This window comes from Sitophilus oryzae, unplaced genomic scaffold (genome assembly GCF_002938485.1).
Source record: "Sitophilus oryzae breed Bouriz unplaced genomic scaffold, Soryzae_2.0 scaffold_1586_pilon_pilon, whole genome shotgun sequence".
In the NCBI taxonomy this organism is placed as follows: Eukaryota; Metazoa; Arthropoda; class Insecta; order Coleoptera; family Curculionidae; genus Sitophilus; species Sitophilus oryzae.
In genome coordinates, this window is record NW_022146265.1 from 1,294,159 (window position 1) to 1,320,250 (window position 26,092).

The 26,092-nt window shown below is 32.1% G+C and overlaps 5 protein-coding genes across 10 annotated transcripts in view; 3 read left to right on the forward strand and 2 right to left on the reverse strand.

The window, feature by feature from the left end:
* The window catches only part of LOC115879725 (aminopeptidase N-like), a 41,941-nt gene extending 34,990 nt beyond the window's left edge, over positions 1 to 6,951 (forward strand). For all 3 annotated transcript variants that reach the window (XM_030896685.1, XM_030896686.1, XM_030896687.1), the window contains exons 10-16: positions 552 to 756; positions 822 to 1,099; positions 2,925 to 3,130; positions 3,955 to 4,122; positions 4,184 to 4,324; positions 4,390 to 4,471; positions 6,528 to 6,951. In XM_030896685.1, the coding sequence (XP_030752545.1) occupies positions 552 to 756; positions 822 to 1,099; positions 2,925 to 3,130; positions 3,955 to 4,122; positions 4,184 to 4,324; positions 4,390 to 4,471; positions 6,528 to 6,680 (1,233 nt within the window). In that variant the 3' untranslated portion in view covers positions 6,681 to 6,951. The remainder of the gene's footprint in view (positions 1 to 551; positions 757 to 821; positions 1,100 to 2,924; positions 3,131 to 3,954; positions 4,123 to 4,183; positions 4,325 to 4,389; positions 4,472 to 6,527) is intronic.
* A 5,835-nt stretch (positions 6,952 to 12,786) lies between these two features.
* Positions 12,787 to 20,505, reverse strand: LOC115879720 (ubiquitin carboxyl-terminal hydrolase 1). Of its 3 annotated transcripts, none has more exons than XM_030896681.1 (8): positions 20,021 to 20,505; positions 19,572 to 19,703; positions 18,514 to 19,517; positions 18,313 to 18,454; positions 15,844 to 16,010; positions 15,635 to 15,784; positions 14,756 to 15,001; positions 12,787 to 14,220 (listed from the first exon to the last, which is right to left on the reverse strand). In XM_030896681.1, the coding sequence occupies exons 3-8, from the start codon at positions 19,468 to 19,470 to the stop codon at positions 13,867 to 13,869; spliced, it is 2,016 nt and encodes a 671-aa protein (XP_030752541.1). In that variant the 5' UTR covers positions 19,471 to 19,517; positions 19,572 to 19,703; positions 20,021 to 20,505; the 3' UTR covers positions 12,787 to 13,866. The 3 variants fall into 3 exon arrangements, with proteins under 3 accessions (XP_030752541.1, XP_030752539.1, XP_030752540.1); XM_030896679.1 differs by having other exon boundaries at positions 19,572 to 19,794; XM_030896680.1 differs by having other exon boundaries at positions 19,572 to 19,824.
* A 229-nt stretch (positions 20,506 to 20,734) lies between these two features.
* Positions 20,735 to 21,618, forward strand: LOC115879803 (protein NDUFAF4 homolog). The gene is made up of 4 exons (XM_030896801.1): positions 20,735 to 20,917; positions 20,971 to 21,056; positions 21,114 to 21,339; positions 21,397 to 21,618. Exons 1-4 carry the CDS (start codon positions 20,773 to 20,775, stop codon positions 21,552 to 21,554), a joined length of 615 nt encoding a protein of 204 aa, XP_030752661.1. The 5' UTR covers positions 20,735 to 20,772; the 3' UTR covers positions 21,555 to 21,618.
* Positions 21,619 to 21,630: 12 nt separating this feature from the next.
* Positions 21,631 to 24,307, reverse strand: LOC115879801 (polycomb protein eed-like). 2 transcript variants are annotated; one of them, XM_030896798.1, is made up of 10 exons: positions 23,937 to 24,307; positions 23,736 to 23,881; positions 23,509 to 23,680; positions 23,364 to 23,445; positions 23,163 to 23,301; positions 23,031 to 23,109; positions 22,779 to 22,969; positions 22,518 to 22,719; positions 21,921 to 22,465; positions 21,631 to 21,871 (listed from the first exon to the last, which is right to left on the reverse strand). In XM_030896798.1, the coding sequence occupies exons 1-9, from the start codon at positions 24,006 to 24,008 to the stop codon at positions 22,265 to 22,267; spliced, it is 1,284 nt and encodes a 427-aa protein (XP_030752658.1). In that variant the 5' UTR covers positions 24,009 to 24,307; the 3' UTR covers positions 21,631 to 21,871; positions 21,921 to 22,264. The 2 variants fall into 2 exon arrangements, with proteins under 2 accessions (XP_030752658.1, XP_030752659.1); XM_030896799.1 differs by having other exon boundaries at positions 21,635 to 21,864.
* Positions 24,308 to 24,865: 558 nt separating this feature from the next.
* Positions 24,866 to 25,691, forward strand: LOC115879806 (U7 snRNA-associated Sm-like protein LSm10). The gene is made up of 2 exons (XM_030896805.1): positions 24,866 to 25,362; positions 25,421 to 25,691. The coding sequence occupies exons 1-2, from the start codon at positions 25,161 to 25,163 to the stop codon at positions 25,633 to 25,635; spliced, it is 417 nt and encodes a 138-aa protein (XP_030752665.1). The 5' UTR covers positions 24,866 to 25,160; the 3' UTR covers positions 25,636 to 25,691.
* The last annotated feature ends 401 nt before the right edge of the window (positions 25,692 to 26,092 follow it).

Below are 26,092 nucleotides of genomic sequence, written 5' to 3' on the forward strand. Positions count from 1 at the left end.
AACAGCACTTAAGGGACATAAAGGGCAATTACTACTGCAAACCCGCTCAAAATATTCTAATAAGGTTGCGATCAGTTTTTGCAATGGCTATTAAGCTATCTTGTACACTTCGCACTAAAAGAGGTTCTAAAAAGAACAATGTTCGACTGCAAGGTCTGCTAGTAAACAGTTTTAAGCTTAAAGTATCACAACACTATTTATTTAAACCAAAAACTCGTAAAGTGTTAAAACGTATGACAATATCAGGAAATAAATAAATAAATAAATGTGACAACTTAACATTTTTTACAGCAGTGCTACCACCTGAATCGTCACTAGGAAATTTAAATTCCAGTTAGTCAGTCAGGCGCTGAATATCTCCATGGTTGGCAACAATGAAATTAAAAATCGCGCCCTCGATTACGTAACTAAAAGTTTAATTGGTATCAAATATAGATCAATAAAATATGTATTAAATAGTTGACTGACGAAGGGACTGCCGTCAATTATTTATTTCCTATGAAAAAATATGTATTTGCTTGATAAATAAATTTACATTTTCCTATTATCAGGAACGATTTCTGAAGGACACTATTAAAGTCAAAGATGATACCAAACCCTGTTGGTGGGTGCCTCTCAGTTATTCCAGCCAGTCCCATCCAGAATTCAACATTACCACCCCTAAATACTGGCTGAGTTGCCCAAATGACCAAAATCAGCTAATCCAACACATTGCGGGTCCAGAGGAATGGGTCATTTTCAACAATAAAATGGCTGGTAAATGAATGTTACACGCCAAAAATTTAAATTTGATTATTAATATAAGTTGCTACTTGATTTAGGTATTTACAAGATCAATTATGATGACAAGAATTGGCACTTGCTGACCGAGGCGTTGAAATCGGAAGAATCCGATAAAATTCCTGTCTTGAACCGCGTCCAACTGATTGCTGACTCAGCCGATTTAGCCTTTGTAGGAAAACAAAACTACGAAATATTTTTCGATTTGATCACATATCTTGCCAACGAAACAGAGTATTTGCCTTGGAGCACCGCACTAGGAAAAACGGGAGTTATCAAAACTTATCTCCAGAAATCACCATCGTATGGTACTTTCAAGGTAAGAACGCTGGTCATGTGATAAGTTTTTAATATATCCGTAATTATAGCACGATTTTTTTTGTTTATTATTTTGTTTTTATTTGTTATTATTTGATTAGTTTTTATTTACAGTGTTGTTCACCACATACGACACGGAGTATTGTAGCTAAACGATTAGATTTTTACAAATTTTAAGTCTTGGGTTTGTTGAAGGACTATTAGAGCTACAATTTAAAAATATTTTTACACGATACAGAATGTCCCAAATAAATAAAAAATACCAAAGTTGTATTTTTTAAATGGAACGCCCTGTATATTATTATATTTTTAGTTTCTGCGATTAAAATAAAGGTAAATTTCATTAAGGTTACACTTAAACCTTACCGTTTTTGCAGTAAAAAATTTAAGGCTTCATTTTTCCAAGGGTATCAAAGATTTTAATACTAAATATTTACTGAAGTTTATTTATTGGTCAGTTATTGTGTTGCAATAATAAAAATAATACTACCTCATAGAGAGCGTCCAAAAATTTATTTTAAATAAGTCTAGCTTTAAACGGCAATAACTTGTTTAATTTAAATAGAACACCCTGTGTATTTTAGAAGAATCAGAAGCACAATTTAGTAGTCTATCAAATTGTATTATACCATTTTTTACCTACAAAATGTACAGGTGCTAAAAACGATAATATTACTAGCCCATTTGGATACAAAAAGGAAACTATTTAAATTTTTATAAAAGAGTATACCATTAATTAAATATACCACCATTATTTTCGCCCAAATATTAATTAATTACATACTTAATGGTGTTAGTTAATAAATTATTCTAAATAAATCTGGATTTTAATCAGAAATCGATATAATAAGTTATAAAAATGAACGTCTGTTGTCAAAAAATGAAATACAATTTTTAAGGTATTACTTTTTACTACACTGTCTATTACACATACAAAATTCAGTTTTTTAGTATTTGGAGCAATTATTATTAATCAACGCAAACAGTCAATTAATGTAGTTTGAATACTGGAATCGTATTAATTGGTCCTCTTGAACAAATATTTAAACTTTTTTTTTATTTTTTTAATGAAACAAACGAACTATATCGACAATATTAGTATCTATCTTTAAAAATAATCTAAAATGTCAATATTCCATGGGTATATTGATAAATGAGGTCTAAATTATAAGAAATTGCATTTTGTACGAAAACTTGAAGAGATAGGTAAAAAATGCTATAATACAATTTAATAGACAATTAAATTGTGCATCTGATTCTCATAAAATATATAGGGTATTCCATATAAGTTACACAAGTTATTGTCGTTTAAAGCTAGTAATTATTTAAAATACATTTTTAGATACTCTGTATAAGGTGCCTAGTATAATTTTTATTATTGCAACCCAAAATTTAGTAAATAGAAAAACTTCAGTACAACATTTGGCTTTAAAAACTTAAATACACCTAGAGAAATGAAGCATTAAAATTATTACTGTATTTTGACAAAAACCTAAATATTTCAAAAACAGTAAGATTAAAATGCGGCAAACCTTAATCAAATTCACCTTTATTCTAATCGTAGAAACTAAAAATGTAATAAATATACAGGTTGTTCTATTTAAAAAATACAACTTTGATATTTTTTATTTATTTGGAACACTGTATCTTGTAAAAATATTTTCAAATTGTAGTTCTAATAGTCCTTCAACGAACCCAAAACTTACAATTTGCAAATATCTAATCGTTTAGCTACAATACTCCGTGTCGTATGTGGGGAACAACCCTGTATATTACGTTATAAACTCCGTATGAATTTTAAACGATAAATCTGTTTTTGCTTTTAGAATTACATGAAACATTTACTGACTCCGGCCTACGAAAAGACCAACGGTTTAAGTTCCATTGAAAAAGACGAGTCTGATCAACTAGACAATGTTAAATTTCATAGCTTGCTGGCCGGCAGAAGTTGTAAATTTGGCGTAGAAAGTTGTATACATGAAGCAGTCCAGTTATTTAAACAATGGCAAGACGCTCCCGATGGACACAATCCGTAAGATCCTTTTGAACATCCAAAATAATTTAATATTAATATATTACTACTTAACTTATATTATTACTAACTGATATTTAACGCCTTTCGCAATATATTTTATTAGTTTGCAAAATGACAGATTCGAAACTACATCGATTGTAATCATATTGTAACTTACTGACTAATTGTAATAACTCTGTGACACCGATTTTTCCGACTATAAGCACTTTTCTATAGGTGTATATTTTGATTCCAAAAATACGTATATTAGTAGTTACATATACAGGGTGAGTCTTAAATAAGTGCAAATGTTTTCAGGAGTGGTATATTTCGACCCCAGAAACACGTCTATGAGGTTTTTTCGCAAAAACAAGATGTTGAAAATCGTGCATTTTCTGTTAAATTTCCCTGTATATTTTTCTATAACTATATAACTTTTTAGAACTATATTCTACTTCTATATAACTTTTTAGAACTGCCTGTTCACCGCAAATTTTTCCACGGTATAATTTCTTAATCTCCGATATTACTATAGTTACGGCTTTACAAAATGGTGGCTCTCAAAATTTTTTCAAAAAAAATCATTTCTTTTTAAATAAGTTTCATGCCCTCTAGCGGACAAACGAAGAACTTTTGTATAGAGGTAAATTGTGTCAAAAATACGTAGTAGTTCTATGTCCACTGAGTATTGGGACACCCTATATATCTAAATTTCTTAAATATGGTCTTTAACATTAACTTGGACAATTAATTATATTGATTCGCAACTGTAAAATTTTCTAAGGTGCGTTCAAAGCAAAGTTGACACTAACGATTTTTTCCCTATTTTGGTCATTATTTAGGATACCAAAAGACCTACGCAGCGTGGTGTACTGTACTGCTCTGGAACATGGCGGAGAAAAAGAATGGAACTTCTTATGGGAGAAATATCAACACTCCAACGTGGCTACAGAAAAAAGCACACTACTCAGCGTTTTAGGATGTACAAACGAACTTTGGATTTTAAGCAGGTAAGTTCCTTACTTTTATATTATAAAAAAACTGTTAATAGAACTGGAACCATCCTTACAGATATTTAGAATGGTCTTTGGACGATTCAAAAGTTAGGCGGCAAGATGCTGGTAGTGTTTTCAGTACAGTAGCTTCCAACGAAGTGGGATACTTCATCGCCAAGAATTTCTTGTTTGAAAATGTCGAGAAAATCTTTAAACAGTAAGTTAATATTTTTTATTTTTTTTTAAATCAACATAAAGGCACGATTTTTTTCTTTCTTTCAGTTTAGCACCAAATAATAGGAGAATTAGCGGATACCTGTCATCGGTGGCCAATAAAATGACACAAGAAAAAGAAGAACACGAGGTACTTATGAAACAATTTTACATCATAATTGTTGGAGGGTTATTGCTAAATAAATCTATGAGGCCCATGGGCATTATAGGCTTGGTGCATTTTCCGCCGGTGCTGGTACTATCGGAGAATACCGTAAATAACTATTACATACAAATACACGGGTTTTATGGCCATTTTCCCAGTACTTATTCAGGTTACTTTAAGTTACTCTCATAGTATATGCTTATTTAATTTTTTGATTATGTAATGAGCACTTTGTTTACTCACTTGTTTCGTCGAACTGCTTGAATCTATTTTTGCTTTTGATCAAATCGGTGTGAGAAACTGTGAAGCTATAAAATGTTGTTTTGGGAGAGTTGAATATTCGGGAAAGTTGAGTTATTGAATGTTCTCGCACCCAACAACACTCTAATTACGCTCTCCATTACGCGTTAACATTTTTTCGTCAGTTTTATAAACATTTGAAATTGTCACAACATAACACGACGGCGACGACGCCTAGTTCGAGATCTTTTTCAGTTATTTTTTACTACCTGAAACAGCATTACATCACACATACTTCGTACCTGAGTGTTTTTATAATTTCAATAACTGCACTAGTAAAAAATCAAATACTTAAATATTATGACAAAACAACAATTTATAAAAAACGGTAAATGGGCTGCGTGAAATACTTTATACCCTTTATACTTTTTAAAATGAACTGAAATGCACCAGGCCTATAATCCTTATCTACTCGACCGCACCAAGCACCAGATTACTATGTGGATTAAACACATTACCGAATATTTTAATTATTACATTAAGGAGGGTAGTCTGAGAAGTCTCCGACCTTTAAATGAAAACGGCAGTTCTTTAGATAGTCTTTCTTCTTAATTCAGTTCGTGTAAAGGTGCGTTCAGACCGGCTGCGCCGCTCCGCGCCGCGCAAAACATTTTTTTAACAAATACTTTTGAAGTGTATTTTTTTTAAGCGCGCACAAAAGGATAAAATATATGTCAAAGAAATGATTTGCGCGGTGTGAACGCACCTTAAAACGTCCTTTTTTTTTGTCCACACACAAGGTTTTACTTGATACGTTTTGACTGAACAGGTAACAACTAAAGTTATGTGTGGCCGGGAACTTATCTGGAAAAATAATAGTAAATTATCAAATAAAAACTTTTATACCGGGTGCGTCAAAAGTGGCTCACCCCTGTAGCTTTTTTATTTTTTCAGATAAAAAAACGAGACTTGGCATGTTAGTATATTATGACATAAATTAGGATTGATTGACGTATCGTTTTTGGTCAGTTCCTGTTTCACCGAAAATGACTACAACTTTGGATTTTTAAATGACACCCTCGGCATTTTTTTACTTTATTTGATAGAAAATGACACTCTGAATAGAATGACATCATATGTCAACTTTTGACATTTTCGAATAAGGTATATTTGAAATTGCAACATGCAGTTCATAACGACAATTTAACTCGAAATACCCAGTGTGTGGTATCAAATTATTCGTAAAAAATGCTTTTTCCAAATTTGCTAATGCTAATTCCATCTAAAAAATTGAGATGTGATTAAATATTAAAAATACGATTTGGGCATCTTTTAACTGGCCAGAACAAGACACGAAAAACATTAGACGATCAAATCTATTTTTGCAAGGTTCCTTGATTAAAAATTAGTGTTTTTAACACAGCCATGGCACTCTAGATTGAAATTTAATATACGATTTTTCTAAGGCGAAAATGTCAAAAATTGATATGTCATTCTATTCAGAGTGTCATTTTCTATCGAATAAAGTAAAAATATACCGAAGGTGCGATTTAAAAATCAAAAGTTGTAGTCATTTCCGGTGAAACAGGAAGTGCCCAAAAACAATTGAATACGTCAATTTATCCTAATTTATGCCATATATTAACACACCAAATATCGTTTTTTATCTGAAAAAATAAAAAAATTATAGGGGGTGAACCATTTTTGAGACGAACCCGTTAGGTATCGTTGATAGGAGTAAAACTTTTCAGGCTACCCTCGTACCTATCATATTGTAATTTTGACGTGTTTCTTTTAATAGCTGGACTACTTCATTCATGCCCACAAGGAGAAATTTTCCGAGGTGAAACAGGGCGTCGACCAAGCTTTAGAGACCGTCAAAATCAACATTCAATGGCAAAAGAAACACGCCAAAGAAATCGAAGAAATCCTGAAAAAATTCTCGAAAGAATAAGGAATTTTACGTGGTGGTTTTTTTAATGAGACAAGTGACTGTTGGTAGGGAAAATGACAAGAGTCCTTATTTAAAAAGATATTTTTTTATTTAAATTAAATTATTGATTCGTAAAGAAAAAATTACAAATATTTAAAATTTCCGATTTTCTCTCTTTTATACATATTTATATATAATAGTATATTTTGTATCGATTTAATTAGTGATAGATGTACTTAATTTTTACATATCAGCACGTGTGAGATGAGGAAATAAAGATATTTACAACAAATCATGACTCAATAAATATAGATATATAACTGTACAGGGTGGTCGAGATTGATCTGTCTTAGCAGAGAAATCCTATTTCCTGACTGAGAGCAAAATCGACTAGATGTCATGGGCTCAATTTCTGATACACGTTAAGTGGCGTAAACCGCCTGTTGATATTTTCACTGCCAACTGAGATACGTTTTTTTTTTGAATTTTTTACCATTTGGAAAATTGCCCATAACTTTTGTATTTCGCGGAATAATAAAATTCTGTAAAAACGTTCTTAAGGCACTTTTTTAAGCACAATCCAGTGGTGTAGTCAGTTTTTTTCTATGCTTGCTCTTTTTGCCAGAAATAATGGAAAATATGATTGTTTAAATGGCAATCATAGTTGGCTATTAACTTAAAAAAATGCTGGCGTTTAACCCTTTCCAACGATATAAAGTTATGGGTATCTATTTCTAACAATGAGAGAAATATTAGGTTTTTTATCTTTATATCGAAGCGGACCTTGATTTTGTGTTGGCCTATTTGCCTAATTATTTTTATCACAATTTAATATTCTATATTATTATTTATCTGAAAATTAAACACTTTTGAAAAGGTAAATTAACATTCTATATTAGTATTAGTAATTACAATTGAAATCTATACAATAAAAAAAAATAAAGAACAAAACTAAAAAGTATTTTTTGAGTGACGAATATAGTTTTCAAAAAAAAGTAATTGAAATCGTCAAGAGTTACAACGATTTATTAGGCGAACTGGTGTAATAATTCCAAAAGCTTGCCTATTAGCCTTCTGCAATTCTTCTCTCGTCCCAATGGTTCTTCCCTTATATATAAGGTCTTTTAATTTCCCCCATAAAAAAGCCGAAAGGAGTTAAACTACAAGATCTAGTACCAAAATATGGGCCCCTTGTTCCAATCCAATTCTTTCTAAATTCTCCATTTAATAGTTCAGTTGTAACCCTGCGTTTTAATTGTAATTGGTAATACTAATACTGAATGTTGATTTACTCTTTCAAGTCTTTAATTATACAGATAAATAATAATATAGAATATTAAATTGTGATAAAAAATAATTAGGCAACTAGATCAACATAAAATCATGGCCCGCTTCGATACAAAGATAAAAACCCTAATATTTCTCTCATTCTTAGAAATAAATACACATAACTTTATATCGTTGAAAAGGGTTAAACGCCAGCATTTTTTTAAGTTCATAGCCAACTATGATTTCCATTTAAAAAATTATATTTTTAATTATTTCTGACAAAAAGAACAAGTATAGAAAAAAACTGACTACGCCACTGGACTGTGCATAAAAAAGTGCCTTAAGAACGTTTTTACAGAATTTTATTATTCCGCGAAATACAAAAGTTATGGGCAATTTTCCAAATAGTAAAAAATGCAAAAAGACCCCGTATCTCAGTTGGTAGTGAAAATATCAACAGGCGGTTTACGCCATTAAACGTGTCTCAGAAATGGAGCCCATGACATCTATGTCGGTTTTGCTCTATCTAGTCAGGAAATAGGTTTTCTCTGTTAAAACAGACCAATTTCGACCACCCTGTACAACAGCGTTAGGGGAGAATATAACAATTTCCACCAATAGTATTTTGCCCTTGATTAACCTACGGTCTTTTTCGTTCAATAATATTACTCTGAAACACAATCTATTAAACCAATACTATCTATATTAAATCACGCGACGAAAAAGACCGTATCAAACAATGTTCATTATATATATTTTCCTTTTAACAATTACAAAAGTTTAAATCTAATATCACCATAAACCTATCCTAGTGTAATACTGGTCTGAGTAGATCGAATCACAAAATTGGGGTAGCCAAATACTTCATCTTCAAATTTGATCATACACCAAATACACATTCCCCAAAAATTTTATTATGTATTCCTAAAAGCTTTCTTAATTTTTTTTTCACAATGCTCTATTTCTATAATATCTTAGTGTTCTAAAGAATAAGAAAAATAATGATGAGAAGTGCTCACGAATCATATATACAGAGTGGAGTGAAAATATCGTTAGTGTGATCTCAAAAAAAAATTATGTATGTATATACAAGTTGACGTTTCCTACGTCAATATAAAAAAAATGTATATAAGAATAACATTTGATTGAAAATAAACCTGTACCTCACTAAACTATCACCCGGTATAAGTATAAAATAAATATTTGTTATTAAATATGATTGCTGTAGTTTGGTCCACCCAGTATATATACTTGTAGGTAAAAAACAAATTTATTATAAGAATATATTGCTATAGTCTATAAAAGGAATAACTTTGAATTTTGACCGTTATTTTTTACCAAGATGGCAAATATAAAATCCCTCTGTCAAAAAAGTTACTGATATTCTTTAAATTGAGAGCCTGAACGAATCAGATAGGTAACTCTTTTTACTTTGGTGAAATAGAAAAGGAAAATAATAAAACAAGTGATAGTTCTTCCTTTTCTTGCAAAAATCAACACGAAATGTCATAATTGACAAAAGTAAAATGTCATCAGCTTTTGACATTTCTAAATATTAGACCAATGCCGTCTCTAATAGAACAGCCACGGAGCGCTAACTGTATATTATGTATATTTCATATAAACTATATCATTTTTAAAATACAAACCAAAAATACGAGGAATAATTATGTTTTCCATGTATTCTACAACATATTTATTAATCCGTAGTATCTAACTAGCGTGACGTCATAAATCTCGCTTCCTGGCTGTTCTATTAGAGACGGCATTGCGTCAGCATGGCCGCAAGTTGCTAACCTAATAAAATTAACACTAGAAAAGCCCGCGGGAACTGTCAAATTCAAAGTTATTCGTTTTACAGACTATAGTACCGCATTTCCACAATGAGTGGAAAGTGAAGCCAAAGAAAAGAAATAGGAATATCAATCTTGCATAAGTCTATCCTTTTGGTTCAACAGTATTTTCGTACGCACGCGCGAAATAAAACGACCTGATTCGTCTACTTCATCGGTGAACGCTGTCATCTGCCCGCGCACTATTTTAAACTCTAAATATTAATAACGTATAATATATTATTTTTTTAATGGTAATGGCATTATTTCAACCTGTTATTTTAAATATTCATCATATCTATCCGTTTCTTGTTTTTGTTTAAATATGCCAGAGATTAAATTTAAATTTATAAGCAAAGGCGGGAATAGTCAGACGCTAAATTGATTTACGTGGTAGATAGAAACTTAGAAAACTACTTCAATTGGTTAGTATGAAATAAATCAACTAATCGCGAAGCACTTCTCACGCTTGCGTAGTTCCAAGCTGTTGAACAAAAAGGACAGACTTATGTGGATTTTGTATAGCGCCATCTCAAAAATTTGGCTTCAATTTCTGTTCGTTACTAGCAATATATTCTTATAATATATTTGGTAAAAAATAATGTAGTATCATTTAATTATGGAATGCTTTTGAAATACCCGGTCGTAAAAATAAATAAACAGGAATTAGTACGAATTAATACAGTATTTTGTATAATATAATATAACACTCAGTAAAGTATCTTTTTTTTGGAAGAAATGTTCGAGGTTCGCAGGTACATTGTTTATAAGCGATAGGATATTTAGTAAAGCCCTTACGAGTATGTTTTTACGTATAACCTTTTGGAACGAAATTAATACGAAACTATGAACTAAATTTTAACCTAGAAGAAAAAAATATCAAAATGGCAATCAACAACGTTTACAACGTTCAATTTTCTTCAACAATTACTTAAACAACCTAGAAAAACAAACAATTCAATAAATCACGCGGTTAAAGTGTACAAAACAACATTAGACAAATTATTAGATGTTGAGGCATCTCAAAATATTTGAAGTACTATTAGAAGTAGGCGAGTTGTTTGAATAATCGTTATCAAAAAAGCTATTTTCAATTATTGGAAGGGTACAGTATATTTTATGTTTCAGTAACAACAGACACTTTATATTTTAGACACTCTATTATAGTTTTAACTATAGTTAGAGATAATGGACGATTTTTACAGACGACATACAAAAAATTGTCAGAAAAAAATCTTGAGGAATGACTGACAACTATGTCGTATATTTTCTCGTTGGACAAAAATAGTCCATCCAAAGAGGGAATACATGGCAGTGAATGTTGTCTTTTACTTTAATTAAAAAACATGATTTTCTTGTCAATTTTTGGATATCACCTGCCAAAGAAAAGTATTTCTCTGTTCTCTTGCTGAACAGACATTACTTGAACTAAAGTCACTTTAATTTCATTTGTTAAAAGACACACAGGCGGTCTTCTGTGTCATGTAGCTTAACCTCTAAAAGTATTAAAGAAATATTGACTGAAGGTCGCTCAAAATTAATACTAGAGCATAAAAAAAGGTTATTACCGCAACTAAAATATACTGTGAAAAGTGATAGATATTTGAGACTTTTAAAACAGTGTATTATTATATTTTTATAATATATCCAGCCAGTTAATTATAATTATTCAAAATATTGATAACGAATAAAATACAAGTTTCATATCATACTTAAAAGTTATTTATGGCAGTGCATAGCTAGACGGTGTACAATTATACGTGGAACACAATATCTGCCAAATTGCCACCAGGACTTCTCTGGGAACACACATTTTTTTTGTCGAAATTTTCCTGAAAATTATTGCTGAACATATTTCTGGAGTTATGTTACGAATTATTTGCCTAATTTCTTCTTTCATTGTTGAGTGGTTTGCGGATTGTTTCCGTAAGCTTTACTTTTCACATAGCCCCACAAAAAATAATCTAGCGGCATCAAGCCAAGCATCAAGTAGATGAAAACGAACAAGCTGTTACAGTAAACGGAGAACAATACCGAACGATGATTAATGTTGTTTTATGGGATCAAATAATGGACATGGATAGAGAGAATATGTGGTTCGACAAGATGGTGCGACATGTCATAGAGCAGGTGAAACATTGAATTTATTGCGTACACAGTGTGGAGGGAAGCTTGTCTCCAGGAATGAGGATGTAAATTGGCCACTAAGATCATGCGACTTGACGCCGCCAGATTATTTTTTGGGGGGTATGTGAAAAACAAAGCTTACGAAAACAATCCGCAAACCGTTCACCAACTGAAAGAAATTAGGCGAATAATTCGTGACATAACTCCAGAAATATGTTCAGCAGTAATGGAACATTTCAACAAAGGAATTGTGTTGCCAAAGAATTCCTAGTAGCTATTTGGCAAATATTGTGTTCCATGTATAATTGTAAACTGTCCAGCTACGCACTGCCATGAATAACTTTTAGATATGTTATGAAACTTTTATTTTCTTTGTTATCAACATCCGAAACCTCTTATTGGAATACCCTCTATATTAGTAGATTATTTTGTAATACCTTATATAACAATAATTAATAATGAATTAATTCCTGCGATAATACAAATATTAGAAGTTTCAGTTTACAAAGTTAGAAGAATTAGCGTTCTTCCAACAAAATAATAGCCAAGCAATTTGAATAAAATATTTGTATACATGAAAACATTTAAATCTCCACTTCCCAAAATCTATGACTTTTTTATTTCTATATTCCGTTAAACTGTCACTTACATCAAGTGAGAGTGGTCCTTTTACTAAGTTCCCATCTATCAATTATAACGAGGGAACACAAAATGTTGTTATTGTTATTTTGGTGAAAGTTTCGAACGCCCTGTGGAATATGTTAAAAAGCGAGGAATTGGAAAATTAGTTTATCATCTAGGTGCATTTTTTCTTGATTCTCGGTACTTTTTGGTTCATCTGAATAGCATTATTTTTTATTGGAGATATTCGCTTTTGAAAAAGACACTAACATTTTTTCGTAACTTTTACATTAAAACCATGCCTTTGCTTTTGGTTCCAGTCAACAGACCTATTAAATAGTGTTTATGATTTATGTAATGTCACTGTTATTGAAAAATCATACTATTATTGTCCGTTGGCTCTTAGGCACTTAGTCTAGCAGAGATGGTTTTTAGTCCAGAAGTTGTATCCGCTATAGATTCTTTAATTGATGATGAGAGATCAAAATTATGTCGCTAACAGATTTGGATGTGCGTGAAGTATAGTGCAGTCGCTTCTTCAAGACAGGTTCATACGCTGGACGTTTAGAAACCTTCGTATGAGAACTTCGAATCGAGACAATCGATTTATTGTAAGTTTATTGCTGAGAAACCGTCACGCCGTTTGCCAGCTTTTCAAATTTATAGTAAACTAAGGAACGTAAATATAAACGAACGGACTGTAAGAAGACGATTAAGCAAAGCAAATTTTACGTTAAGAACACCTACTTCGTGACCACAACTTAGTCTGTTTACTATGACCAAAAGCAAACGCATGGTTTTAATGTAAAAATTAAAAAAAAATGTTAGTGTCTTCTTCAAAAGCAAATATCTCCTACAAAAATAAAGCTATTGAGATGAACCAAAAAACAAACTATCGAGAAAGAATGAACATAGATGATAAAAGGATTTTTAAATACCTTACTGTCTTAACATATTCCACAGGGTGTCACTCATATAATCGACAGATAGGAACTTTTATTTTTAATTTAAATAGAGGTAGTGAAAAGTAAAATAATTTAGCTACATATTGCTTCTTTTATATCTCTTGCTGGAGAGAATATACTCATATATATATTTTATGTTATTTCCAAATTAATAAAAGCCCTGAATTGTTTCAAACATTTTTAAACAATGAGCGTCTGTTAGTAGAAATATATAATCAACAGGCCAGAATATATTACCAAACTGTTTTCAAACGAACAATAAATATACAACAAGAATATAAACTAACAACAAAAGAAACGCAAAAAAAAACATAACAACTAGCGTTACTAAAAAAAGTGTAATGCCGAACGCAAACGAGAAAGAAATCGTACAAACTTGCATAGACGTGAGGGTTAGACCTTGGAATAGAATAACAAGTATGGAGTATTGGTAGTGTTGTGTTTCCTGCTCAGCATCTCCATGAACTCCTTGTCGGACAAAATCTTGACTTTTTCGTCGTCGAATTCCAGCCAATCGCCCGACCTCGATGCTGCGTTTATATTTAATTTGCGGACGCCGCAACAACCGATGCTTTGGCACACTTGCACTTCGTTCTTCGGTCCTAAACCGTTCTGGGCCGTCTCGTTAATCGGATTGGCCCCCAAGGTTTTCGATTTGAAGAACTTCAAGAAGCTCACAGAGATTTCCTTGCCCTGGTACCCCTTTGGGATGTTTCTAGAGCAGTCGGTGTAGTCTCCGGCCTGTGGCTGATTAAAAGGAAAACAAACATTATACTCTTTGAAATGTCAAACTTTTAAAAAGAGTTTTCAATAAAAGTTTACTAAGTTTTGCGTTTACTTCTGGTTTATTCTCAATCTCAAGCCGAGTCTCTGAACAATAATACAACACTGAGCTGACCAAGATTCAATTGAACGAACCATATTCTAAGCAATGAATTGAATCTCACAATTCATTTTTAATACTCGTTCAAATGAACGACACGTTCAATCTCTGCCCACCTCTGCTTTTCAGGTTTATACAATGCCTACCAAATATAAAATAAACTATGGTATTTCAAACTAGCAAAAAATTAAATTTATTAAGAGCTGTCAAATGGGGATGTCAAATTTTAAAACTAACACAGAACGTGTTCCTATGTCATAGCTTCCATCTCTAATGTAGGAATATAAGAATAATATTTAGGACTCTAAACTAAGGCCCCACGTTGGGCACCATAATGTGGCCTTGGATTTGTGTAAACCCCTGTAATATATTGTTTAAATTGGGATTTAGCAGACTTACCGAAGCTCTGGAGTAGGCAATATAATGGCCCGAGGCCATACTGGTGCCCAAGTGCATGATAACGCAGCTTAGTCGGTATTTGTGAGGAGTCGTCCTATTTCTCTCAATTTTATTACACCCCTCGCAAAAACATCGAATTTCTAGAGGTGTCGGAACAAACGAATTCACTTTTGCCACACCTGATGATGAGGTGGTGAACCTCTTCAGGTGAAGGACCATCGTGTTCGGTAATTTCTCGTAAACAACCTACAAAAACATCAGAATAATAGCATTCCCCATATTTTTTTCTTAAACAAATAATGGTGGCAATTAGTATTGTAAAATGCTCGAGAATTTAATTTTTGTCTAGAAATGATTAAGGTAAAAATTAATCTCTCTAGTATTTCAAATTCTAAAAATGTTTGTGATATTGAAAACATGTTTCATATGAGCGCAAGCGCTTACTATAATATTCTTAATACAAGTAAGAGAAATATGAACGGTATTTCCTTAAGTTCTTAAGGTTGCTTTTTTAGGGTTAATGATAAGGGTGAGGTTAGTGCTAATACTCAGTATACTAAGTATAAACCCACCATTACTTTTTAACAATTTAATTATAAAAAATTGAATTTCACTTATTTAGAGTGGATTTAAACAGATGAAAAACAAAATATAAAACGACAATTTAAAAAAGAATTAGTGTGTCTACTGAAAGAATAGATCGCTGCTTTGAATCTGTCAATCATATATCATAGAATACCACTCTCCCACACTTAATGTTTATCCTATTTATAACACCTACTTAGTTTAAGTAAATGATCTATATGATCTATATATCAATAAAAAAATAGGTAACAAAAAATTTAACAGTAGTACTTCTATTGGGATGTCTTAACTTACCATCCTGGAAGCTTCATTATAACGATTACAAATCTCACAAAAATATTTGTTCTGATCACATAGTTTTTCGGAAGATACGCACACTGTGCCGAAAATAGAATTCTCGGGACAGTTTGAGAGAAAATCCTCATCTTTAGCATTGACTGGAACCTAAATGATTCAAATGATTTTAGTAAGACCATTTGTGACTACAAAAAAATATATCTGACCTGAATCTCCAAGAAGGGCTCTTTGAGTTCGCTAATCTCCTCGCACTCTAGACACTTCGTTCGGTGGATAGAGACTCCTTCAAACTCTTCAGTTATAAAATTATAACCTAACTTTTTCCTGTCTGCTTCGGGACTGCATCCATTTGACACTGTCTCTCCGGAAGTGCCTAAGGAAAAGTCTGAGATTATCTATTTTACGTGTCGTCAAATACAGAGCTTTAAAAAATAATAATAACAATAAATTGCCTTTATTTCACGAAAAAAAAAGAAATACATAAAATGATAAGAAAATTGCAAGTCTGGCATAGTCTAGCTGTAATAGCTACTGACTTAACCAGAACATGCAAATTTAATAACTAAATATAATGTTTTACAGATTGCCATAAAAAAAAGTTTTAAATGTATAATAATAAAATACATATACCAGGTGCGTCTCAAAAGTGGCTCACCCCTATAACATTTTTATTTTTTCAGATAAAACAACGAGATTTGGTATGTTAGTATATGACATAAATTGGGATTGATTGACGTATTCAATTGTTTTCGGTCACTTCCGGTTTCACCGGAAATGACTACAACTTTTAATTTTAAAATGGCACACTTGGTATTTTTTTACTTTATTCGATAGAAATTGACACTCTGAATCGAATGACATATCATATGTCCATTTTTGACATAGTCACTCAAAAACAAATTCTATTTTAAATTTCAATCTAGAGTGAATCTAGAGAACATTAATTTTTAATCAAGAAGCCTTGGAAAAATAGATTTGATCGTCTAATGTTTTTAGTGTCTTGTCGTGGCTGGTTAAAAGATGCCCAAATCGTATTTTTAATAATATCTCAATTTTTTCAAATGGAACGAGGGTGGCTCATTAGCATATTTGGAAAAAGCATTTTTTTACGAATAATTTGATAGCACAATATTTTGAGTCAAATTGTCGTTATGAACCGCCTGTTACAATTTCAAATAAACCATATCGCAAAATGTCAAAAGTTGACATATGATATGTCATTCGATTCAGAGTGTCACTCTCTATCGAATAAAATAAAAAAATACCGAGGGTGCCATTTAAAAATCAAAAGTTGTTGTCATTTCCGGTGAAACCGGAAGTGACACAAAAACAATTGAATATGTCAATCAATCCCAATTTATATCACTAACATACCAAATATCGTTGTTTTATCTGAAAAAATAAAAGTTATAGGGGTGAGCTACTTTTGAGACGCACCCGGTATATTATATCATCAGTGAAACGTGATAAGGTGCTAACTCCATTTTTGATTTAAAGTAAATAATTTAATACATCATTTTTACGTAAAATTTTTAACAAAAAAAATGGTTTTTATTGTTCTCGAACAAATATTATTCTTATCTCTTTATCATATTAACGCATGAATATACCGTATGATCGAATAAAAACGGCGTCAGCGATGGCCATGAAATGACGATCGATGACATTTCCCATATAATTTTACATATAAAATGACAGCAATCTTCATTTCATAGCCACCGCTGACGCCGTTTTTATTCGATCATACGGTACTTATTACATGTGTACATATTTTGTTGTGCTATTTCTTTTCTCTCCTCTAAAATTAGGAATAATGGAGTTAGCAGTTATCACATTTCACCGAAAATATATTTTTTAATACACATTTTATCATTTTAATTAAAAACTCAATGTTTTTCAATCAAATCTTAGATGTCTATTAAAATCCTCCCATCTCTAGCTGAACAGACATATACAAATCGGTTTTAGGCCCGCCGCAAATTGAACCCAGCCCACGCACAGCACTCGCCCAACCCATGAGTGGGGAATTTTGTAAAACACAGGAAAGAAGGGAGTACCGCAAATTAAACACACTCCACGCCTAGCACAGCCTTTTCGTGGATCTAGTTGCGTTCAGACACAGTTTTCGTGGGTTCCTTCCCCTTCTACTTTTGCGACTTTTGCGACAAACCGCTAGTTTTTCTTCACTTGCAATAGGTTTTCGGGCGTTGCATTCCTTACCGGTAATGTCTGTTTTTATTAGTTCATACACTTCAAAAAACTGTCTCCTGTTCAATCGAAAAGACTCTTTAAATAGACTGTCTGGAACTTCGCTAGACAATCTAAACTCTCCTTTGCTTGCTTTTTTCGCAAATATGCGTTTTTTACATTTTTTTCTCTATTTATTAAGCAAATGAAGTAAAATAAGCCCTTCTTCGTTCTCGGATCCTGATTCTAAATCAAGAAGTTGCTCGTATTTACTCATGATCGAAACTAAAAACTTGGATCTCGGCTGTGTTCAATATGCGGTGCTAAGGAAAACGTGTGCGTGGAATCAAGAATGGGTTGGGCGTGTGCTGTGCGTGGGCTGGGTTCAATTTGCGGCGGGCCTTAAGGTCTTGTTATTCTTCTCGTATTTTATTAAAAATAAATAAAATATGGTGTTTAATATATTTGTTTTAAATGTTACCACTTACCATTTTCTTTCACATTATTTTTCTCTGCCTTTCTCAGAGGTTTCTTTCGTGAAGTCCTAACATTAAAAAACTTGCTATTGCTGTTGTTTATGTTAGCTGAAGCAGTCTCGGATGGTTTCAATAACTCTGGATTTTGATCGATCTAAAAATAATCATTTTTAAAACGGAATATAAAACGTGAGCAAATTTCTTTTTAACTACCTGTTGGTTCAGTTTGTCACAGGTAACCCTCAGGCAACTAAGTAATTCCACAAAAAATTCATGGGCATCCTGCTGATGATTTCCTTCAAATAATGACTTGGCATCTCTGATTGCCTGTAATAAAGCTTCTGGTTGATAAGGGTCTGGAGAATCCTTTGTTTCCAGATTACTCATTGTCATATAAAGCGCGTGGAGTTTCTCAGTCACTATTTGATCTCTTGATTTTGGAATAACATCATTATTACCTATAGACAATAAATCTTTACTACTCGAACTTCTCCAGCTACTTCCACTTATGGCACTGCCATTTCTACCCAAGCTACTTGTTTTAGTCTTGGTTTCTTTTAACTTTCCAGTCACAAAATTAATATCTGCCAATAGATGATGCAAATTATGCAAAAATGTCGGAGCAAATCTTAGTGCATATAAAACGCTATTAAAAAAACAAGTGTTGCCCATGTTTAACAGCGTAGCAATGTTGCAATTAGTTGCTCCATCTCCATTTATCAAACAGGAATGGGACGAGTCTTCCTGGAAGTCGGCCATAGTATCCAGCCGTAGCTTCTTAATTGGAGACCCTTCTGGCACTGTGGGCAATTTATAATTCCGTTCCCTTAATTGTCTTGTAGTGTCTGACTTCATTAAGGAGCATGTTGTGTATTGCTCCAAATTGTTTTCTTTATCTGAGACAGAATTGTCATCACTATCCTCAAAGCTTTGACTTGTCAGTCTTTTTTTCTCCTGCTTTATTGGAGGGGCTTCATATGACAGGAATTTTTCCTTATCTGGTGAATTCTCATCTTTGTGTGCTGACTGTAGAAGTAAGCTTAACTTTTTTTGAACCTCTTGTGAAGGATGTTCTTCTATATCGAGGTCGCTAATGTCAATATCAAAGTTTTCCTTTTTCATAGACTCCTTAACGATGGCTTGAGCCTTTTCTTCATTGCCCACTGGCATGAACCAGGATAATCCATGTTTCTTGTATAATGCTTTAGCTCTTTTCTCTGAGAAAGAAATGTCTTTAAGCACATATAGCTTTATTAAGTTAATATACATACCTATTTCATTTTCCGTCACATTTTTGTCTAATTTATCGGCCGTTTGTTTTAGGAAATGTATAACAAGTCTTCTTGTTGGGTCTTCTATATCAGTATAAGGCAAACCGTGAAATACAAAATCAAACTGTTGTGCTGCAAAACTTCGATATTTATATCTAGGCTTGGATGCAAATAATGAATGTTGAGTTAAACTCGTATGGTCGCTCATCTTTTTCGTTTAAACCTATGCCAACAATTTTGAAACTTTCCTAATCTTTATTATAAATTTCCCAGAAAATAACAACTTACAAATATATAACCAAACATTGTATAACCCAAACTCAAATTTTACAAAGTCAAAGGTTTATTTATCAAGAGAAAATACTGGTAATATAGGTTTAATATAATCAATTAATAAATTTACAATTCTCAGCCTAAACTACTAGGAATAATTTGAAAAGCATACTTACAAATAGGTATAAGGGCCTCTCAGCAAAAGACGACCATATTACCGCGTAAATATTCTTTACTTCTGGTAACTAGTTTAGAAAATAGAAAATTTAATTGAAAAATGATTACCATAATTTAACATTTTTAACATGAGTATGCTGGTATGCTCTCAATTCCCAATTTTATTTTTTATAATGGAAAATGAAAAAAAAATGGTTTGACGCGTATGACATATGTAGACAACCGGTTATGTCATCCGTCATCCGGCGGCGCCTAGATAAACTTTGAAAAGGATCTAGCAATCCGTCGCACTGTGCCAGCGCACAAGGTAAGAGGTTTTGAAATTGCATTGAATATATGCTCTGTCTTTAGTTATTGGTCCATGAGCAGGAGTATAAAATCTCTGAATCTATTGTATTTGAGATGGTATTGAGATTGAAACTGATAGAGACCGCAGATTTGAGGCGGTTAGATTCCGGTAAGAGATCGGATATCCCTAAGGGTCAAATACATTCGCTAAATGGGTAGGCTATTATATGACTGAGGACTGCAGTTCGTATCCTTGAGTTCGTATAAGATAAATAATGATTTCTGTCTTAGAACCACAGTTCGAATAAATCGTAAACAAAGTAGGCTAAGTCACGTTCAGATTAACCTAGCAGCAAAAAAGGGACGTTAACTTTAAGAGGATTTTTTGCAGCTGAAGCCGTTAAAATAAAAAAGAAGAACTTTTTAACAGTAACCTTACCAAATTTATAAAATTAACCCCAAAATGGGGAAGGTTTTGTCAAGTATAAAACATCCGTTTCGTAATTTTAATTTAGAGGATAGAGCTCATAAAATCATAGGTCAATCTAAACCTATACCTGCACCAAGACATGCTAAAGATGAAATTGATATACAAAGACTGAAAGAAGGTAGGCTGGAAAAAGGAAGTGAAAATTTCGTGTAGCTTTTTAATTATTTTTAGACTACTCTGAAGCGTTCGAAGAGAGTTTAAAGAAAAACGAGCAACTAGATAAGCATCTCAAAGATGTATATGTAGTGTCCAATGACGTGAGTTTAAAACAACACTAAATCGTTTTATAGGTATAGCTAACCATTACATTTCAGAGGGTCCACGACTGGAAAATAAAGGAAAACCCAGACAGGCCTTTACCAAAAGACAGAACTCAATCTGGACCATTTTTATTTGGTCATAAAGACCCAGACAGAGTACCAATAGGTAAAGTAATTCTCAAAGATGCTCTAACTTTTATATCTCAACATCAAAATGACCCCAAAACTCATTCGCCCAGTAAAATTGCTGAAGATTATAAACTTTCAAAGGAAACAGTCGGTATGCTTATACATATTTGCTCTACCGGATATACTCATTTGATTTTTAACTTTTTAGAGAATGTTTTAAAATATTATAGGATTTTCGAAATATATCTCCCTGATAAAAAAACAAATGCAAAATTCGCTGGTCCTAGTATTCCTGAAAGTTACAAACTGACAAGTTTGGAGAGATTTTTGCCCCCACCAGTAAAAAATAAGAAGGATGAAAGCTGAAACTGCTGTCTGTAGATTTGTAATAGCAAGATGAAAATTATTATTTATTAGAATTCGAATTAGTAAAATATGTAAATAAATATAACAAATAATTGTTGGTTTTATTCTTAAATAGAAAAAGCATACATAGTACGCAAAATAATATTATTCAGACTACTTTATCCTATCTATATGTATACAGTACCACCATACAATAGTACATTCACATGTTAGGCTTGTGGCAATAACACAAACTGTAGCAGCTGTAATGTATAACCAAATCTAAGACATCCAGATCCCATACAAAAAATACCAGTTTGTTTATTCAAATCTAAAATCTATATTAATTATAAGATTAAGATTATCAACCAAATTTTAATGACAAACCTTTTGCCATTAATCCGAGGTAAATTTCACATTCCTTATACGCAAATTTCTGTATAGTCATTGATGTAGTTTCACCCTTTTTTTAGATGATCATCTTCTAATTTACGAAGTTTCCAGCAAATAATACAATTTTTACAAGATTTACTCAATAAGAAATCGCCAAACCATTTAACACAATCAAACAATTTCATTAAATGACAATATGATAGGAAAAAACTGTAACATAATTATTGCAATTTCTATGAATATATGAATATCTCTTGAAGAAAATGTTCCTTAAGGGTTTGATGCCCTTAATAAGGTGTTTTTTTAAGGGTTTGATACCCTTAATGAACACTTATAATTTAGACTATTTTATCCCATCTCCATACAGTACCATCATCGCAAACATACAATAGTATATTTGCATTTCGGCTTAGTGTTGTTTGTCTAATGGCAGTAGTACATCGTGGATGCTGTAATGTATAACATTTAGCTTCAGCTGGATCCGATACATCCAGATCCCATACAAAGACTTTACCATTTTGGTTACCCAGAGCTAAAATCTACATTAATTATAAGACTCAGATTATCAACTAAATACCTATTATTACAAACCTTTTGCCAAAAATCCATGGCAAATCTTACGAACCAAATTTCGCATTCTTTATACTCAAATTTGTGTATAATTGTTGATGTAGTATCGCCCTGTCTTAGATGTTCATCTTCTAATCTACCAGGTTTCCAGCAAATTATAAAATTTTCACAAGATTTACTCAATAAGAAATTGCCAAACCATTTTACACAGTCAACATAATTTCTTTAAAGGAAAATAAGGTGTTAGGTAAAAATTGATTTAGAAAAATTATATTGCATTACCTATGAATATCTCTTGTAGAAAAATATGGAAAGTGTTCTTTAAGGGTATCAAACGGTCTTGAACTTCGATTGGAGTTCCAGTTATAAGACTGCCTTATGGCTTGTTTCATATAATCTTTGTCCAACTCCCATAACTTCAAAGAGTGATCCATTCCACATGACATCACTCTACTGCCCAATAAGTCAAAATCCTAAAAAAATATTAATCTTAAAAATATAGTTTTACAAGTTCACAAAAGTAGTATAAATTACAGCACTTAAAACTTCGTCTCTGTGCCCTTCGACACCACCAAATATTGCAATACAGACATCACTTCTGGTATTCCATAATCTAAAATTAATAGAATATTGAGAGGAAACAAAATAATATTGGAAGAACCTAACCGTAAAGAATGATCCTTTGATACAGACAGTAGCAAATTTGGATCCTTTGGATGAAATTTTAATTCGTTTACAGCATGACTATGTCCTATATAATGTTTTAGGGAGCTCATTGTTGTTGGATTTAATATCCGTATTACACCTGTAAAAATGATACAATAAAAGTATTCTTATTGAAAAACATTCTATAAAATTATACTTTACCTCTTGAGCCAGCAACAGCTAGCAGTGGTTTACCTAAGTCCTCTTCATATGACCAAGCACATGTATAAAAAATTTCATCTAGCTGAAAAAGTTTGAAAAAGGTTTGATTTACAATTATTGTATCAATACAACTAAATACTCTTACATCTGGATCAGCATAACACTGTAATAATTTGATCCCACCATCTTCTGGGCATTCATAAATAGTAACTCTATTACTACCAACAGCAGCAAATATCATCGGCTGTTCTTCTTTTAAATGATGATTAAACTGGACACCAAATAAAGGCTGTCCATGGTCTTCTTTAATGCTACATCTGAAATTTTGTTTATAAATTTAATATCTATTAGGTAATATCTTCAATATCTTACACATATTTATAAATTGGTTTCAAAACCTTTGGCGTGTTACTAAATCTTTTTTTATTAGCTCGTCCTTTTCTTGTTCTATTGGTTGGTGTTGCACTTCTGGAAGTATTATCTGTAGTAGATGCACTGCCTATACTTGAAGTTTCGTCCTAAAATGACTATTTTAAAGTACTATGTCATATTACAAATTTAGAAATTCAGTACCACTTCATCACCAGATTCCCCAATCATATTAGGGTCATTTTTGCTCTTCACTTTCACCTCTTGTTGCTTCATTGGTAATTATTAGAAAAACTGGAAATCGTCCGATTTTTACAAAAATGTGTATGCACCGTATCTGAACTTTTTTTGGCGGTCTCACCGTTTTCAGAAAAACGAAAGTTTATATATTCAATTGATTTTTTTCTTAATTTAAGCCGTATAAAGTAATAATTTCATTATATTAGAGTTTATCTAAAAGCCACACTTGATTGGGGATAGAAAAATATCCAAAATTTTACTGAAAACACTTTAACAAAATAAACAAAAACAAGATGGAAGATTGATATCACGTTGACATTTCATATATGCATCTTTCTCTCTCCTATGCAATGAGAGAGATAAATATTTGTAACGTTGTCATGTCTTGTAGTTTTTCGGTTGATAAGAGATTTTTAAGAAAATGTTTATTTATATTACCCTTGTATATTGTATATTCACACTAATAACCTATGTAACCCAAAACCTTACACACCTAAAAAAACAAGACGGCATGTATTAGTCTCTTCCTTGGTGGGATTAGATTAATGTCTAGAGGTTTGCTATAACTCTAGCAATCAAATGTTTTGTGATTACTTTGGTTCACTCTTTTGTTTTTCTCTGTTTTTTTGTTAATGCACTTCTAATGGCTTTCAATGTTTTGATCTGCTATTTGTGCTTGTTTTGTTAATCATGATCTTAACAAGAAAAAGCCTACCGTACCAGATCGTACCGTAACTACCGTATAGATAACAGGATGTTTTCTATTGCCAGAGCTATTGCTTGGAAAGTGCGGAAAATAATTTCCTTCGTTAATTTGGGAATTGTACCGTGTACCCACTGAATTTAGACTTGGCAACATGGCTTTAAATGTCACTCAACACCTGTTTAACACGTGACTTCGGATTGTTTACTCATTTGTTTTTGCAAATTTTCTAGCAAAAATTGAAAATATATGGTTAAAAAAGTAACAGAAAATAGCAAAAACCTGAATGTTTATTGAATACCTAACAAAATATGTGCATAATTAAAAATGTGAGAAATTTTGAAAAATTACATTTTGATATAATTTTGGATTTCTGCTGATTCCTGTGAAGAAAAACGGTACCGCCAGAGGCGCCAATAAAAGTTCAGATAGTGATCCAGGACATATATATAAATATTAAAAAAGTTTATATACTTTACCACTAAATGGCGATAGCTCGTTCAGATGTGATTTCGAAAAAGGAGAAATATTTTCTTTATAATACTTTGTCTGGTTTAGTAAAAGGTATGGAAAATTCCTACACGACAATCGATCTTCGAAATGAATGTTGTGTAACGGGAAAAATCACCAAAGTAGATGCATTTATGAATGTCGAAATGGAAGATGTTATTTGCTATGATATGACAGGTAAATAACTGGCTGGTATTCCTCTGATCGCATGAAATATATACATAAAATATTTTAGGTAATAAGACCTCTTTAGAAAGTTTCTTTCTATGTGCTAGGAATATCAGGTATGTTCATATATCACCACAAAAAGATGTTGCTACATTATTAAATGAAGTTGTGGCTCCTATGATTCCGAAAAAAGGACCCCCTAAACGATCATTTAAGAATTCGAGGGCCCAAAAGCAAAATGCTAAAACAATAGCTGAAGCCTACAATAGAAGCAGAAAATAACTAATAATTATTGTTTCTACAAACACTATTAATTTCAAAATAAAGTATTTTGAATATTTTGTATTTTACATTGCCAGGTTACATTGTATTCCCTGATATGTATTAAACACTTTTATGACAAAATTTCTTGTCTAGGCGAAAATCCCAATTACTAATTTTTAAAAATTGTTCTTGTTCTTACTTTTAAACCTATCTCTTAAACTAATACTAGGAAGTATAGTCCATAGATAAAGAATATTGGTATATTCTTTCCAACGAAACAGTGGCAGATGTTGACAAGCATTTTGATTCACATGTAAATTGAATTTTCTGTCATATTTTGGATGTCGTCTGTCGAAATATTCATTAACTCTAGTCAGACTTTATTTAACATTTAACATTTTGTTACCAGAGTGATAAGTACAAAGAGCAAATTTAAGAGTAATACCATTAAAAGGTATACTAATGCTTAAATTTT